Raw genomic sequence first — 17,242 nt, 5'->3', positions numbered from 1 at the left:
GGGCTCACATCTACTTATGTGATACATTTGGGTTGTGGGCTCACATCTACTTATGTGATACATTTGGGTTGTCTCACATCTACTTCTTATGTGACACATTTGTACTTTTTCTCAGATCTTTGCAGAGCAGGAAACAGCAGCGTACTGCTCCTAGCATAGGGCTGTAACGTGTGCCTTGTTATCTGATGAGAACCGCTTCAAATTTAGCCTGCAAGTAAATCCCTGCCTTGTTATCTGATGAGAACCGCTTCAAATTTAGCCTGCAAGTAAATCCTGATGGTAATTAGCAGATACGCATTTTCTGCCACAGAACCTTTTTTAAAATGTAACATGGTGGCTTATGGATCCGTTTTATATTCCTCCATTTAATAATTACATTTTACAACTTTCTAAATCATATCATTAACATCTGAGGGTTCATATTTCTATTCAATCAATCCAAAATCATAATCAAATATACATTTTAAATTGTAACTTTATTGTAATTGTAATCATGTCTGAAGAGGAAAAAAGTAAAGTAGGACTTTTTTTGGGGGGGGGGAGATTTGATATAAACAACATGATTTAATGTGGCATCAAAAAAAACAACACTCAAAAACATCAGTCAGAACAGCTATTTAGAACGTCTATTCTCTCTATTCTGTGATTAGACTAGACTATTATTAGACTAGCCTTGTCTATTCTCTCATGTGATTTCAGGTTCTCTGTCCGGGAAAATGTCTTTCCACAATTAGGTTCCCGAACTAAAACTCTATCCAAACTCTATCCAAACTGTGTGTTTATGGTCTCATGCCTTTTCAGGTTCCCTAACTTGGAACAATGTTAAGGCTTCTCTGCAGAGTGTATTCTCTTATGTTTATTTAAGTTCCCCAACTGGGTAAAACTCTTTCCACACTGGGAACAGGGGTAAGGCTTATCTCCAGAGTGTATTCTCTTATGTTTATTCAGGTTCCCTAGCTGGATAAAACTCTTTCCACAATGGGAGCAGTGATAAGGCTTCTCCCCTGTGTGTGTCCTCTCGTGCTCTTTTAGGTTCCCTAACTTGGTAAAATCCTTTCCACACTGGGCGCAATGATAAGGTTTCTCCCCTGTGTGTGTCCTCTCATGCTCCTTCAGATTATCTAACAACCTAAAATTCTTTCCACAATGGGAACAGGGGTAAGGCTTCTCTCCAGAGTGTATTCTCTTATGTTTGTTCAGGCTCCCTAACTGGGTAAATCTCTTTTCACAATGGGAGCAGTGGTAAGGCTTATCTCTAGAGTGGATTATCTCATGCTTTTTTAGGTTCCCTAACTGGGTAAAATCCTTTCCACACTGGGAGCATTGGTAAGGTTTCTCCCCTGTGTGTGTTCTCTCATGCTCTTTCAGATTATCTAACAACCTAAAATTCTTTCCACAATGGGAACAGGGGTACGGTTTCTCTCCAGAGTGTATTTTTTTGTGTTTGTTTAGGTTCCCTAACTGGGAAAAACTATTTCCACACTGGGAGCAATGGTAAGGTTTTTCCCCTGTGTGTGTCCTTTCATGCTCCTTCAGGGTATCTAACAACCTAAAATTCTTTCCACAATGGGAACAGGGGAAAGGCTTCTCTCCCGAGTGTATTCGCTTATGTTTGTTCAGGCTCCCTAACCACATAAAACTATTTCCACATTGGGAGCAGTGATAAGGCTTTTCTCCTGTGTGTATTCTCTTATGTTTGTTCAGGCTCCCCAACAAAGTAAAACTCTTTCCACACTGGGAGCATTGGAATGGCTTTTCTCCTACGTGTGTCCTTTTATGCTCTTTCAGCTTCCATGACCACTTAAAACTCATATTACACAGGGAGCAGTGATGTCGTCTCGCTGGTTTGGGAGTCTCTGGGTCTGGTTCCCCTGAAGGACTCTTCCATCTGTCAGAGTGAGAGGCTGGTCTCTTTCCTGCCAAAAACAAAGAGTATTTGGTTAAACTGAGAGACCTGAATGAAATCTCCTCATGATCCCTATGTAATGCCTGTTAACAATTAGATTTGAATTATCCCTATACAACCACTGTCCCACAGCCAAGCCAGCCAATTTATAAACTAATCTCCCCTGGAAAAAAGCATCTAGACATTATTACCCCATTCTTCTAGTCTAGTAGTGAGTAAAATGAGGTAAGCTAGTTTTGCTGAAGAGAATAACGTTTTGAAGTTGAGGACTTCTCCCCTTCTCACTGACTCAACATCTCTAATTCAGTTCTATGTGTAGGCTAAAGGCTAGACCTTGTGTTTAGCCAAGCTGGCAACAGCTAGCTAGCATAGCTTGGTGATTGCTGCAGCTGGCTATCCTCTCTATCACAAAGCTATGCTCGCTAGCTGCTGTCAGCTAACTGATTTGACAGAGAAATATCAGGTCAAGACCCCGGTGAGGACGACGAGCACGCAGATGAGCATCCCTGAGACGGTTTCTGACAGTTTGTGCAGAAAATATTCAGTTGCGCAAACCCACAGTTTCATCAGCTGTCTGGGTGGCTGGTCTTAAATGAAGAAGCTGGTCCTGGGCTGGTCACACGTGGTCGGCAGTTATGAGGCCGGTTGGATGTACTGCCAAATTTTCTAAAACGACATTGGGGGCGGCTTATGGTAGAGAAATTAACATTCAATCCTCTAGCAACGGCACTGGTGGACATTCATGCAGTCAGCAGCATGCATTGTGTTGTGTGACAAAACTGTACATATCAGTGGCCTTTTATTGTCCCCAGCACAAGGTGCACCTGTGTACGGATCATGCTGTTTAATCAGCTTTTTTGATATGCCACACCTGTCAGGTGGATGGATTATCTTGGCAAAGGAGATATGCTCACTAACAGGGATGGAAACACATTTGTGCACAAAATTAGAGAGAAATAAGTGTTAAGTGCGTATGGAACATTTCTGAAATATTTTATTTCAGCTCCTGAAACATGGGACCAACACTTTACATGTTGCATTTATATTTATTGTTAAGTGTACATCCCTACAGATGAAGGCTACACGTGGACATAAACTTTGCCCAGCTTGAGCGTATAGATGCTCCGATCACAGCCATTCAACTTGGTTTTAAAGTCACCATTGGCTTCATGGTGAAATCCCTGAGCAGTTTCCTTCCTCTATGGCAACTGAGTTAGGTAGGACGCCTGTATCTTTGTAGTGACTGGGTGTAAATAAATAATATAATAATAATAAATCTAAAGTAGGGTTGGGTGGTATACAGTTTTTTGCGAAATACCGATATTGAAGCACGGACCGGTTTGAGTTTGACTTGACCTTCTATACCGGTATTTTGAATGTTTGGTTTGTTAAAATGTGACACGCAGTGTGTAATGTCCATTTTTATAGTTTACTTCGATACTTGAGTCATCTCGCTCTCTCTATGCGGCTTTCTACACAGACCACGTCCCTCTGTCACAGGAGCGCATTTGGATGTTCGTCAACAACGAGACACTTGCGTTCAGACTGCATCGTCAATGCAACACTGTTGATAACCATGCAGTTGTCACTTTGCTTCTTAAATATACTAGCATTTTATATAATTACACTATTAGCTTGTGTTTCTTGCATCTGCAAACAGCTAGTTTGTCTTTTATTAGCAAGTTGTTCCTCAATCTTGTTAGCCGCTAATGCTAATCGCCAACTTAGCTAATAAATGTACTGAGTAAGAGCAAGCATAATGTAATGTTATTTATTTCACCTTTATTTAACCAGGTAGGCTTAACTTAGTTCTCATTTACAACTGCGACCTGGCCAAGATAAAGCAAAGCAATGAGACCAAACAACAACACAGATACACAGGGAATAAACAAACATACATTCAATAATACAGTAAAACAAAGAAAACAAAAAGTCTATATACAGTGAGTGCAAATGATAAGGAGGTTATTATAATTAGCTATACAGCCTCATAACACCAGTGATGGTGTAGACCTAAATCAGCATGTTGTTTGTGCAAGTGTCTTTGAAATTAGAAGAGGTGAAACGCAAAGCAAGAATAAGCTACATGAAGAAGCTAAGAGAAAACATTCAATGTTGCCAAAGATTATAGGGTCCCATTAATTCCTACCCTGTCACAACCTCCCTGGCATTTTCATTCATTGTCATGTCAAACGCTGTATTCAAAGTGCCAAATATTATATTCTAACTATATAATTAGAATAGACATTCTCGTCCCATGATTCCAACAGTTAACCCAAGTGTTTTGCTCTAAGTCAAATTGCAAGATGTGGTTAAAAATAAGGCCCAGATTCTAGCCCATATCGAGCAGCCCTGGAAATGATCTCAAATGCAGGAATTGTTTAACATGATGACTTTTTAGGGGGGTTGAAGTTGAATTGAACAGTATAAACCAATCAGAATGGAGAAAAACTAATTGAAATCACTTAGAATATATGTGCTGCCACCCTAAAAATCACTCACTACTCATAAAGCAAATTTAAAACTTTCATTATTAAAAAAACATTTCAATACAGTCAAATATCGTCAATTTCTTTTAAAATACCATGATAGAACATTTTAAATCCAAAGTGTAATTAATAACTTCACCATGCTCAAAGGGATATTCAATGTCTGCTTCTTGTTGTTGTTAAACCCATCTACCAATGGGTGACCTGTGTGAGGCATTTGAATTTATATATTTTTTGTATATACACTACCGGTCAACCGTTTTAGAACACCTACTCATTAAAGGTTTTTCTTTATTTTTACTATTTTCTACATTGTAGAATAAATAGTGAAGATATCAAAACTATAAAATAGCACATATGGAATCATATAGTAACCAAAACAAGTGTTAAAAAAATCCAAATCCAAATATATAATTTTATATTTGAGATTCTGCATATAGCCACCCCTTTGTCATGATAACATCATTGCACACTCTTGGCATTCTCACAACCAGCTTCATGAGGTAGTCACCTGGAATGCATTTCAATTAAAAGGTGTCCAAACTTTTTGCAGGTACTGTATATAAAAAAGTTAACCAGTTTAATTTAGACAAATATAAGATTTTTATGCAATGTCCTATTTAAACTTGCCTGAACTCCAACATATAGATCTTAAGGATAACGATGCATGTGGTTTCATTTGAAAATGACTAACTTTATATGTGCACGTGCTCAGTTGGACATTTACATGGAATTGCCCTTAAAAATGTTGTGAAAAAATATATTGGGAAGCATTTAATCCATTAACGTTTTGTTGGTGGATCAAACTCATGGAAGCTTTATAGCGGTAGTCTCCTTTAAACACCTGATTTACTGAACACAAGGCACATCTCAACAGGTGGTCCAGGTAAGTCATGACATGACACATCTCAACAAGTGGTCCAGGTAAGTCATAACATGACACATCAACAGGTGGTCCAGGTAAGTCATGATACATCTCAACAGGTGGTCCAGGTAAGTCATGGCACATCTCAACAGGTGGTCCAGGTAAGTCATGGCACATCTCAACAGGTGGTCCAGGTAAGTCATGGCACATCTCAACAGGTGGTCCAGGTAAGTCATGACATCTCAACAGGTGGTCCAGGTAAGTCATGACATGACACATCTCAAAAGGTGGTCCAGGTAAGTCATGACATGACACATCTCAACAGGTGGTCCAGGTAAGTCATGACATGACACATCTCAAAAGGTGGTCCAGGTAAGTCATGACATGACACATCTCAACAGGTGGTACAGGTAAGTCATGACATGACACATCTCAGCAGGTGGTCCAGGTAAGTCATGACATGACACATCTCAACAGGTGGTCCAGGTAAGTCATGACACGACACATCTCAACAGGTGGTCCAGGTAAGTCATGACACATCTCAACAGGTGGTCCAGGTAAGTAATGGCACATCTCAAAAGGTGGTCCAGGTAAGTCATGACATGACAAATCAACAGGTGGTCCAGGTAAGTCATGACACATCTCAACAGGTGGTCCAGGTAAGTCATGACATGACACATCAACAGGTGGTCCAGGTAAGTAATGGCACATCTCAACAGGTGGTCCAGGTAAGTCGTGGCACATCTAAAACAGGTGGTCCAGGTAAGTCATGACATGGCACATCTCAACAGGTGGTCCAGGTAAGTCATGACATGACACATCTCAACAAGTGGTCCAGGTAAGTCATAACATGACACATCTCAACAGGTGGTCCAGGTAAGTCATGACATCTCAACAGGTGGTCCAGGTAAGTCATAACATGACACATCTCAGCAGGTGGTCCAGGTAAGTCATAACATCTCAACAGGTGGTCCAGGTAAGTCATGACATCTCAACAGGTGGTCCAGGTAAGTCATAACATGACACATCTCAGCAGGTGGTCCAGGTAAGTCATAACATCTCAACAGGTGGTCCAGGTAAGTCATGGCACATCTCAACAGGTGGTCCAGGTAAGTCATGACATGGCACATCTCAACAGGTGGTCCAGGTAAGTCATGACATGACACATCTCAACAAGTGGTCCAGGTAAGTCATGACACATCTCAACAGGTGGTCCAGGTAAGTCATGACATGACACATCTCAACAGGTGGTCCAGGTAAGTCATGGCACATCTCAACAGGTGGTCCAGGTAAGTCATGACATGGCACATCTCAACAGGTGGTCCAGGTAAGTCATGACATGGCACATCTCAACAGGTGGTCCAGGTAAGTCATGACATGACACATCTCAACAGGTGGTCCAGGTAAGTCATGGCACATCTCAACAGGTGGTCCAGGTAAGTCATGACATGGCACATCTCAACAGGTGGTCCAGGTAAGTCATGACATGGCACATCTCAACAGGTGGTCCAGGTAAGTCATGACATGACACATCTCAACAGGTGGTCCAGGTAAGTCATGACATGACACATCTCAACAGGTGGTCCAGGTAAGTAATGACATCTCAACAGGTGATCCAGGTAAGTCATGGCACATCTCAACAGGTGGTCCAGGTAAGTAATGACATCTCAACAGGTGATCCAGGTAAGTAATGACATCTCAACAGGTGATCCAGGTAAGTCATAACATCTCAACAGGTGATCCAGGTAAGTCATAACATCTCAACAGGTGATCCAGGTAAGTCATGGCACATCTCAACAGGTGGTCCAGGTAAGTAATAACATCTCAACAGGTGATCCAGGTAAGTAATAACATCTCAACAGGTGATCCAGGTAAGTAATAACATCTCAACAGGTGGTCCAGGTAAGTAATAACATCTCAACAGGTGGTCCAGGTAAGTAATGACATCTCAACAGGTGATCCAGGTATGTCATGGCAAATCTCAACAGGTGATCCAGGTAAGTCATGGCACATCTCAACAGGTGGTCCAGGTAAGTAATGACATCTCAACAGGTGATCCAGGTAAGTCATGGCAAATCTCAACAGGTGATCCAGGTAAGTCATGGCACATCTCAACAGGTGGTCCAGGTAAGTCATAACATCTCAACAGGTGGTCCAGGTAAGTAATGACACATCTCAACAGGTGGTCCAGGTAAGTCATGACACATCTCAACAGGTGGTCCAGGTAAGTCATGACACATCTCAACAGGTGGTCCAGGTAAGTCATGACACATCTCAACAGGTGATCCAGGTAAGTCATGACACATCTCAACAGGTGGTCCAGGTAAGTAATGGAACATCTCAACAGGTGGTCCAGGTAAGTCATGACACATCTCAACAGGTGGTCCAGGTAAGTCATGACACATCTCAACAGGTGATCCAGGTAAGTCATGACACATCTCAACAGGTGGTCCAGGTAAATAATGGCACATCTCAACAGGTGACACAAGTCACAAATCTCAACAGACATAACACAAGTTCCTCTATTTGTTCCTCAAGCAAATGAATAATGACATCACCATTTCTCATCAGACCAACTCCTTTAAGTTTTGCTTAAAACTAATTTTGCTCGAAACATGTTTTATTTGTTTACCCTTTTGTGTGTGTAATTTACTGTATTTACATTTATATAAAGCTTTTCAACAGGAAACGACAACAAAAACAACACTGGAGGACGTATAACAATACCTACAGAACAACATGTTCAGGTGTAGAATTGTCTTTTAAAACCACACAATATTTCACTAACTGCAGAGTTTGTCCTTACTGGTGTTAATCAGATCAATGTCCCTGTTTTATAAAGATAGTACTCACTGTATTTACTGGTGTTAATCAGATCAATGTCCCTGTTTTATAAAGATAGTACTCACTGTATTTACTGGTGTTAATCAGATCAATGTCCCTGTTTTATTAGATAGTACTCACTGTATTTACTGGTGTTAATCAGATCAATGTCCCTGTTTTATTAGATAGTACTCACTGTATTTACTGGTGTTAATCAGATCAATGCCCCTGTTTTATAAGATAGTACTCACTGTATTTACTAGTGTTAATCAGATCAATGTCCCTGTTTTATAAGATAGTACTCACTGTATTTACTGGTGTTAATCAGATCAATGTCCCTGTTTTATAAAGATAGTACTCACTGTATTTACTGGTGTTAATCAGTTCTCCAGTCTTCTGTTCTTCTTCCTCCTCTAATGTGACAGTAATCTCCTCCTCCTCTTCCTCCTTCTCTCCAAAAACGTCTTCCTCCTCTTTCACTGTGACAGTCATCTCCCCCTCTTCCTCCTTCATTACAAAAACTGTATCTTCCTCTTCCTTCACTGTAACATCCTCCTCCTCTTTCACGCTGAAAGCCTCTTCCCCTTCTTCTTTCACTGTAACAGCCTCACCTTCTACTTCTTTCTTGACGGTAACAGTCTCCTCTTCCATGAGATTTCCTTTCTCCGTCAAGCAATTCTCAGTGTAGCTTAGTAAACTCATGGTTGGGGATGTTAGCTCATTAGCATTAGCGACTAGACTAGTGTTAATTTAACAGACAGCTAACAGCAACAACGTCAATACGAAATTGAATGGGATAACTAGTTCTTTCACACAGAAGTATGTTTAAAACACAGTTGCAAATTAAACCAGGAAATTGTCTAAAGAGCTTGAATGTTCCGACTTTGTTGTCTGGCGAGCTACCGAGGTGGCTGCAGTTGTTGAAGAAGTGTTCCGTCCGCTAGATTATACGTCACAGTAGAAACATCGCCTGAAAGAACCATATCGCCATCTGTTGTCTGGAGGGAGGAAACGCAGTTGACGAGTACTTTCTTATATTGACGTTGTTAGTCTGTTAAGTTAACACTAGGCTAGAATCCCAGAGCTGACAAGGTAGAAATCTGTCGTTCTGCCCTTGAACAAGGTTAACCCACTGTTCCCCGATAGCTCATCATTGTAAATACGAATTTGTTCTTAACTGACTTGCCTAGTAAAATAATTTAAAAAATACCTACTGTAAAATATGGTGCTGAATCTTTGATGTCATGGGGCTACTGGTTCTGGGGCCCATGTTAAGGTCAACAGCATCATGATTTTTACACAGTACCAGGATATTTTAGGCCAAAGCCTACCTTCCTCTGCCAGAAGGCGGAAACTTCCAGCAATACAATAACCCCAAGCCCACATCAAAATCAACAAAGAAATTGTTAATTGGGCACAACATTTGTCAATGACCATCTCAGTCTTCGTACTTGAACCCCATATAAAACCTGTGGTTTGAATTAAAAAGGGCCATCCATAAGAACAGACAAAAGATATCAGATCTGGAAATATTCTGTTTGGAGGAAAGATCCCTCGCAATGTGTTCTATATGTTCTAGAATCTCATAAAACATCCCTCGCAATGTGTTCTAGAATCTCATAAAACATCCCTCGCAATGTGTTCTAGAATCTCATAAACCATCCCTCGCAATGTGTTCTAGAATCTCATAAAACATCCCTCGCAATGTGTTCTAGAATCTCATAAACCATCCCTCGCAATGTGTTCTATATGTTCTAGAATCTCATAAAACATCCCTCGCAATGTGTTCTACAATCTCATAAACCATCCCTCGCAATGTGTCCTAGAATCTCATAAAACATTCCTCGCAATATGTTCTAGAATCTCATAAAACATCCCTCGCAATGTGTTCTAGAATCTCATAAAACATCCCTCGCAATGTGTTCTAGAATCTCATAAAACATCCCTCGCAATGTGTTCTAGAATCTCATAAACCATCCCTCGCAATGTGTTCTAGAATCTCATAAAACATCCCTCGCAATGTGTTCTAGAATCTCATAAAAAATCCCTCGCAATGTGTTCTAGAATCTCATAAAACATCCCTCGCAGTGTGTTCTAGAATCTCATAAACCATCTCTTGCAATGTGTTCTAGAATCTCATAAACCATCTCTTGCAATGTGTTCTAGAATCTCATAAAACATCCCTCGCAATGTGTTCTAGAATCTCATAAAACATCCCTCGCAATGTGTTCTAGAATCTCATAAAACATCCCTCGCAATGTGTTCTAGAATCTCATAAACCATCTCTTGCAATGTGTTCTAGAATCTCATAAAACATCCCTCGCAATGTGTTCTAGAATCTCATAAACCATCCTTCGCAATGTGTTCTAGAATCTCATAAAACATCCCTCGCAATGTGTTCTAGAATCTCATAAACCATCCCTCGCAGTGTGTTCTAGAATCTCATAAACCATCTCTTGCAATGTGTTCTGAATCTCATAAACCATCTCTTGCAATGTGTTCTAGAATCTCATAAAACATCCCTCGCAATGTGTTCTAGAATCTCAAAAAACATCCCTCGCAATGTGTTCTAGAATCTCATAAAACATCCCTCGCAATGTGTTCTAGAATCTCATAAACCATCTCTTGCAATGTGTTCTAGAATCTCATAAAACATCCCTCGCAATGTGTTCTAGAATCTCATAAAAAATCCCTCGCAATGTGTTCTAGAATCTCATAAAACATCCCTCGCAGTGTGTTCTAGAATCTCATAAACCATCTCTTGCAATGTGTTCTAGAATCTCATAAACCATCTCTTGCAATGTGTTCTAGAATCTCATAAAACATCCCTCGCAATGTGTTCTAGAATCTCAAAAAACATCCCTCGCAATGTGTTCTAGAATCTCATAAAACATCCCTCGCAATGTGTTCTAGAATCTCATAAACCATCTCTTGCAATGTGTTCTAGAATCTCATAAAACATCCCTCGCAATGTGTTCTAGAATCTCATAAACCATCCTTCGCAATGTGTTCTAGAATCTCATAAAACATCCCTCGCAATGTGTTCTAGAATCTCATAAACCATCCCTCGCAGTGTGTTCTAGAATCTCATAAACCATCTCTTGCAATGTGTTCTGAATCTCATAAACCATCTCTTGCAATGTGTTCTAGAATCTCATAAAACATCCCTCGCAATGTGTTCTAGAATCTCAAAAAACATCCCTCGCAATGTGTTCTAGAATCTCATAAAACATCCCGCAATGTGTTCTAGAATCTCATAAACCATCTCTTGCAATGTGTTCTAGAATCTCATAAAACATCCCTCGCAATGTGTTCTAGAATCTCATAAACCATCCTTCGCAATGTGTTCTAGAATCTCATAAAACATCCCTCGCAATGTGTTCTAGAATCTCATAAACCATCCCTCGCAATGTGTTCTAGAATCTCATAAACCATCTCTTGCAATGTGTTCTAGAATCTCATAAAACATCTCTTGCAATGTGTTCTAGAATCTCATAAAACATCCCTCGCAATGTGTTCTAGAATCTCATAAACCATCCTTCGCAATGTGTTCTAGAATCTCATAAAACATCCCTCGCAATGTGTTCTAGAATCTCATAAACCATCCCTCGCAATGTGTTCTAGAATCTCATAAACCATCCCTCGCAATGTGTTCTAGAATCTCATAAATCATCCCTCGCAATGTGTTCTAGAATCTCATAAAACATCCCTCGCAATGTGTTCTAGGATCTCATAAAACATTTTAGAAAATGTCTCAGTGTATTTGTATTTATATTTGTTTATTGTGGATCCCCATTAGTTCCTGCCAAGGCAGCAGCTACTCTTCCTGGGGTTTATTATGGATACCCATTAGTTCCTGCCAAGGCAGCAGCTACTCTTCCTGGGGTTTATTATGGACCCCCATTAGTTCCTTCCCAGGCAGCAGCTACTCTTCCTGGGGTTTATTATGGATCCCCATTAGTTCCTTCCCAGGCAGCAGCTACTCTTCCTGGGGTTTATTATGGATCCCCATTAGTTCCTGCCAAGGCAGCAGCTCCTCTTCCTGGGGTTTATTATGGATCCCCATTACTTCCTGCCAAGGCAGCAGCTACTCTTCCTGGGGTTTATTATGGATCCCCATTAGTTCCTGCCAAGGCAGCGGCTACTCTTCCTGGGGTTTATTATGGATCCCCATTAGTTCCTGCCAAGGCAGCGGCTACTCTTCCTGGGGTTTATTATAGATCCCCATTAGTTCCTGTCAAGGCAGCGGCTACTCTTCCTGGGGTTTATTATGGATCTCCATTAGTTCCTGCCAAGGCAGCAGCTACTCTTCCTGGGGTTTATTATGGATCCCCATTAGTTCCTGCCAAGGCAGCAGCTACTCTTCCTGGGGTTTATTATGGATCCCCATTACTTCCTGCCAAGGCAGCAGCTACTCTTCCTGGGGTTTATTATGGATCCCCATTAGTTCCTATAATAATAATAATAATAATATATCCCATTTAGCAGACGCTTTTGTCCAAAGCGACTTACAAGTCGGCTGGGGCCACTACTTTTTACATATGGGTGGCCCCAGCGGGAATCGAACCCACGACGCTTGGCGTTGCAAGAGCCATGCTCTACCGACTGAGCCACACAGGACCCCAAGGCAGCAGCTACTCTTCCTGGGGTTTATTATGGATCCCCATTAGTTCCTGCCAAGGCAGCGGCTCCTCTTCCTGGGGTTTATTATGGATCCCCATTAGTTCCTGCCAAGGCAGCAGCTACTCTTCCTGGGGTTTATTGTGGATCCCCATTAGTTCCTGCCAAGGCAGCAGCTCCTCTTCCTGGGGTTTGTTATGGATCCCCATTAGTTCCTGCCAAGGCAGCAGCTACTCTTCCTGGGGTTTATTATGGACCCCCATTAGTTCCTGCCAAGGCAGCAGCTACTCTTCCTGGGGTTTATTATGGATCTCCATTAGTTCCTGCCAAGGCAGCGGCTACTCTTCCTGGGGTTTATTATGGATCCCCATTAGTTCCTGCCAAGGCAGCAGCTACTCTTCCTGGGGTTTATTACGGATCCCCATTAGTTCCTTCCAAGGCAGCGGCTACTCTTCCTGGGGTTTATTATGGATTCCCATTAGTTCCTGCCAAGGCAGCAGCTACTCTTCCTGGGGTTTATTATGGATCCCCATTACTTCCTGCCAAGGCAGCAGCTACTCTTCCTGGGGTTTATTATGGATCCCCATTAGTTCCTATAATAATAATAATAATATATCCCATTTAGCAGACGCTTTTGTCCAAAGCGACTTACAAGTCGGCTGGGGCCACTACTTTTTACATATGGGTGGCCCCAGCGGGAATCGAACCCACGACGCTTGGCGTTGCAAGCGCCATGCTCTACCGACTGAGCCACACAGGACCCCAAGGCAGCAGCTACTCTTCCTGGGGTTTATTATGGATCCCCATTAGTTCCTGCCAAGGCAGCGGCTACTCTTCCTGGGGTTTATTGTGGATCCCCATTAGTTCCTGTCAAGGCAGCGGCTACTCTTCCTGGGGTTTATTATGGATCCCCATTAGTTCCTGCCAAGGCAGCAGCTACTCTTCCTGGGGTTTATTATGGATTCCCATTAGTTCCTGTCAAGGCAGCAGCTCCTCTTCCTGGGGTTTATTATGGATACCCATTAGTTCCTGCCAAGGCAGCAGCTACTCTTCCTGGGGTTTATTGTGGATCCCCATTAGTTCCTGTCAAGGCAGCGGCTACTCTTCCTGGGGTTTATTATGGATCCCCATTAGTTCCTGCCAAGGCAGCAGCTACTCTTCCTGGGGTTTATTGTGGATCCCCATTAGTTCCTGCCAAGGCAGCAGCTACTCTTCCTGGGGTTTATTGTGGATCCCCATTAGTTTCTGCCAAGGCAGCAGCTACTCTTCCTGAGGTTTATTATGGATCCCCATTAGTTCCTGCCAAGGCAGCGGCTACTCTTCCTGGGGTTTATTATGGATCCCCATTAGTTCCTGCCAAGGCAGCAGCTACTCTTCCTGGGGTTTATTGTGGATCCCCATTAGTTCCTGCCAAGGCAGCAGCTCCTCTTCCTGGGGTTTGTTATGGATCCCCATTAGTTCCTGCCAAGGCAGCAGCTCCTCTTCCTGGGGTTTATTATGGACCCCCATTAGTTCCTGCCAAGGCAGCAGCTACTCTTCCTGGGGTTTATTATGGATCTCCATTAGTTCCTTCCCAGGCAGCAGCTACTCTTCCTGGGGTTTATTATGGATCTCCATTAGTTCCTGCCAAGGCAGCAGCTACTCTTCCTGGGGTTTATTATGGATCCCCATTAGTTCCTGCCAAGGCAGCAGCTACTCTTCCTGGGGTTTATTATGGATCCCCATTACTTCCTGCCAAGGCAGCAGCTACTCTTCCTGGGGTTTATTATGGATCCCCATTAGTTCCTATAATAATAATATATCCCATTTAGCAGACGCTTTTGTCCAAAGCGACTTACAAGTCGGCTGGGGCCACTACTTTTTACATATGGGTGGCCCCAGCGGGAATCGAACCCACGACGCTTGGCGTTGCAAGCGCCATGCTCTACCGACTGAGCCACACAGGACCCCAAGGCAGCAGCTACTCTTCCTGGGGTTTATTATGGATCCCCATTAGTTCCTGCCAAGGCAGCGGCTACTCTTCCTGGGGTTTATTATGGATCCCCATTAGTTCCTGTCAAGGCAGCAGCTCCTCTTCCTGGGGTTTATTATGGATACCCATTAGTTCCTGCCAAGGCAGCAGCTACTCTTCCTGGGGTTTATTGTGGATCCCCATTAGTTCCTGTCAAGGCAGCGGCTACTCTTCCTGGGGTTTATTATGGATCCCCATTAGTTCCTGCCAAGGCAGCAGCTCCTCTTCCTGGGGTTTATTATGGATCCCCATTAGTTCCTGTCAAGGCAGCAGCTACTCTTCCTGGGGTTTATTATGGATCCCCATTAGTTCCTGCCAAGGCAGCGGCTACTCTTCCTGGGGTTTATTATGGATCCCCATTAGTTCCTGCCAAGGCAGCAGCTACTCTTCCTGGGGTTTATTGTGGATCCCCATTAGTTTCTGCCAAGGCAGCAGCTACTCTTCCTGGGGTTTATTATGGATCCCCATTAGTTCCTGCCAAGGCAGCGGCTACTCTTCCTGGGGTTTATTATGGATCCCCATTAGTTCCTGCCAAGGCAGCGGCTACTCTTCCTGGGGTTTATTATGGATCCCCATTAGTTCCTGCCAAGGCAGCGGCTACTCTTCCTGGGGTTTATTATGGATTCCCATTAGTTCCTGCCACGGCAGCAGCTCCTCTTCCTGGGGTTTATTATGGATCCCCATTAGTTCCTGCCAAGGCAGCAGCTACTCTTCCTGGGGTTTATTGTGGATCCCCATTAGTTCCTGCCAAGGCAGCAGCTCCTCTTCCTGGGGTTTGTTATGGATCCCCATTAGTTCCTGCCAAGGCAGCAGCTACTCTTCCTGGGGTTTATTATGGACCCCCATTAGTTCCTGCCAAGGCAGCAGCTACTCTTCCTGGGGTTTATTACGGATCCCCATTAGTTCCTTCCAAGGCAGCGGCTACTCTTCCTGGGGTTTATTATGGATTCCCATTAGTTCCTGCCAAGGCAGCAGCTACTCTTCCTGGGGTTTATTATGGATTCCCATTAGTTCCTGCCAAGGCAGCAGCTCCTCTTCCTGGGGTTTATTATGGATCCCCATTAGTTCCTGCCAAGGCAGCAGCTCCTCTTCCTGGGGTTTATTATGGATCGGGACAAGTCTCTAAATGTCTTGAGTGGCCCAGCCACTCTTCAGAGAAGAATGGGATTTGCAGAGAATTGGAGAAACTCCCCAAATACAGGTGTGCCAAGCTTGAAGCCTCATACCCATGAAGACTCAAGGCTGTAATCGCTGCCAAAGCTGCTTAAAAAAGTACTGAGTAAAGGTCTGTATACTTTGTAAATGTGATATTGGATTTATTTATAAAAATAAAATAAATGTTTTTGCTTTGTCATTATGGGGTATTGTGATATCATTATGGGGTATTGTGTATAGATTGACGAGGGGGAAAAACGATTGAATCAATGTTAGCTGTGATGTAACAAAATCTGTGAAAAAGTCAAGGGGTCTGAATACTTTCTGAATACACGGTATACTAATGGGTATAATGGGGGAATCTGATTGGTAGCTTGTGTAGGTGGGCTATGTCATGGAAAGAGCAGGTGTTCATAATGTTTTGTAAATTCAGTGTATATAATGAACGTGTACTAGTGGCGTTCCACATTTGATCTTTATTCAGACCAAAATAAATGTTGCATCAATCAAATGCTTTTTACAATGAGCACCTGTGTTGTCTTCCTCTGACATGGTGGATTAATACATTTGGGAAGATCGATGAGGCAGCAAGTGAATGTTTTTCATGTCAACAACTCTTATCAACGTCATTAATATGTTCTTCATGTCAACAACTCTTATCAATGTTATTAATATGTTCTTCATGTCAACAACTCTTATCAACGTCATTAATATGTTCTTCATGTCAACAACTCTTATCAACGTCATTAATATGTTCTTCATGTCAACAACTCTTATCAACGTCATGTCAGGATTTGGCCAGGGTTGTTCCGGTTGTTGGTCACTAGATGCCCCCATTGTGCTTTTTGTCCTTATGTTTTTCCCTTGTTCCCCATTATTATTTGCACCTGTGTCTCGTTTTCCCCTGAGTGTATTTAAACCCTTAGTTTCCCTCTGTTCTGTGCTCTGTGTTTGTATGTTAGCACCCTGCCCTAGTGTTCTGTGTGCTCTTGTCGATTCCGGGTGACGTTCTTGTGGTATTCTGTTTTTTGTTTTTGTTTATTTTTGGTGAGTTTCTTTTGAGGTCTTTTTTGTGTTTTACCTACCACCTTTTGGATTTGCCATTTTTTGTATTTTAGGATTTTTTCTTTATTAAATACACCGTCTTAAGTACTGCTGTGTCTGCCTCATCTTCTGGGTTCTGCTGACTATTCGTGGCTCAGTTGGTTAAGTGACTGTTTCTCACTCCAGAGATCCAGGTTCAAAACCGGGTCCTGACACATTAATATTTTCTTCATGTCAACAACTCTTATCAACGTCATTAATATGTTCTTCATGTCAACAACTCTTATCAACGTCATTAATATGTTCTTCATGTCAACAACTCTTATCAA

General features: G+C 42.3%; 1 protein-coding gene across 1 annotated transcript; it reads right to left on the bottom strand.

Annotated features, from left to right (window-relative positions):
* Nucleotides 1-468: 468 nt before the first annotated feature.
* Nucleotides 469-9,003, bottom strand: LOC135526020 (zinc finger protein 135-like). The gene is made up of 2 exons (XM_064954044.1): nt 8,446-9,003; nt 469-1,916 (listed from the first exon to the last, which is right to left on the bottom strand). Exons 1-2 carry the CDS (start codon nt 8,783-8,785, stop codon nt 823-825), a joined length of 1,434 nt encoding a protein of 477 aa, XP_064810116.1. The 5' UTR covers nt 8,786-9,003; the 3' UTR covers nt 469-822.
* Nucleotides 9,004-17,242: the final 8,239 nt, after the last annotated feature.

Source organism: Oncorhynchus masou, chromosome 5, assembly GCF_036934945.1.
Source record: "Oncorhynchus masou masou isolate Uvic2021 chromosome 5, UVic_Omas_1.1, whole genome shotgun sequence".
Lineage (NCBI taxonomy): Eukaryota > Metazoa > Chordata > Actinopteri > Salmoniformes > Salmonidae > Oncorhynchus > Oncorhynchus masou.
Note: the sequence above shows the minus strand (reverse complement) of the source record. Positions and strands in the feature narration are given on the sequence as shown.

Coding starts and splice junctions, on each gene's coding strand:
- LOC135526020 (XM_064954044.1), bottom strand. CDS start 8,785: ATGAGTTTACTAAGCTACACTGAGAATTGCTTGACGGAGAAAGGAAAT. Junction 1,917..8,445: donor GATTAACACCAGTAAATACA/GTGAGTACTATC, acceptor TGTTTTTGGCAG/GAAAGAGACCAGCCTCTCAC.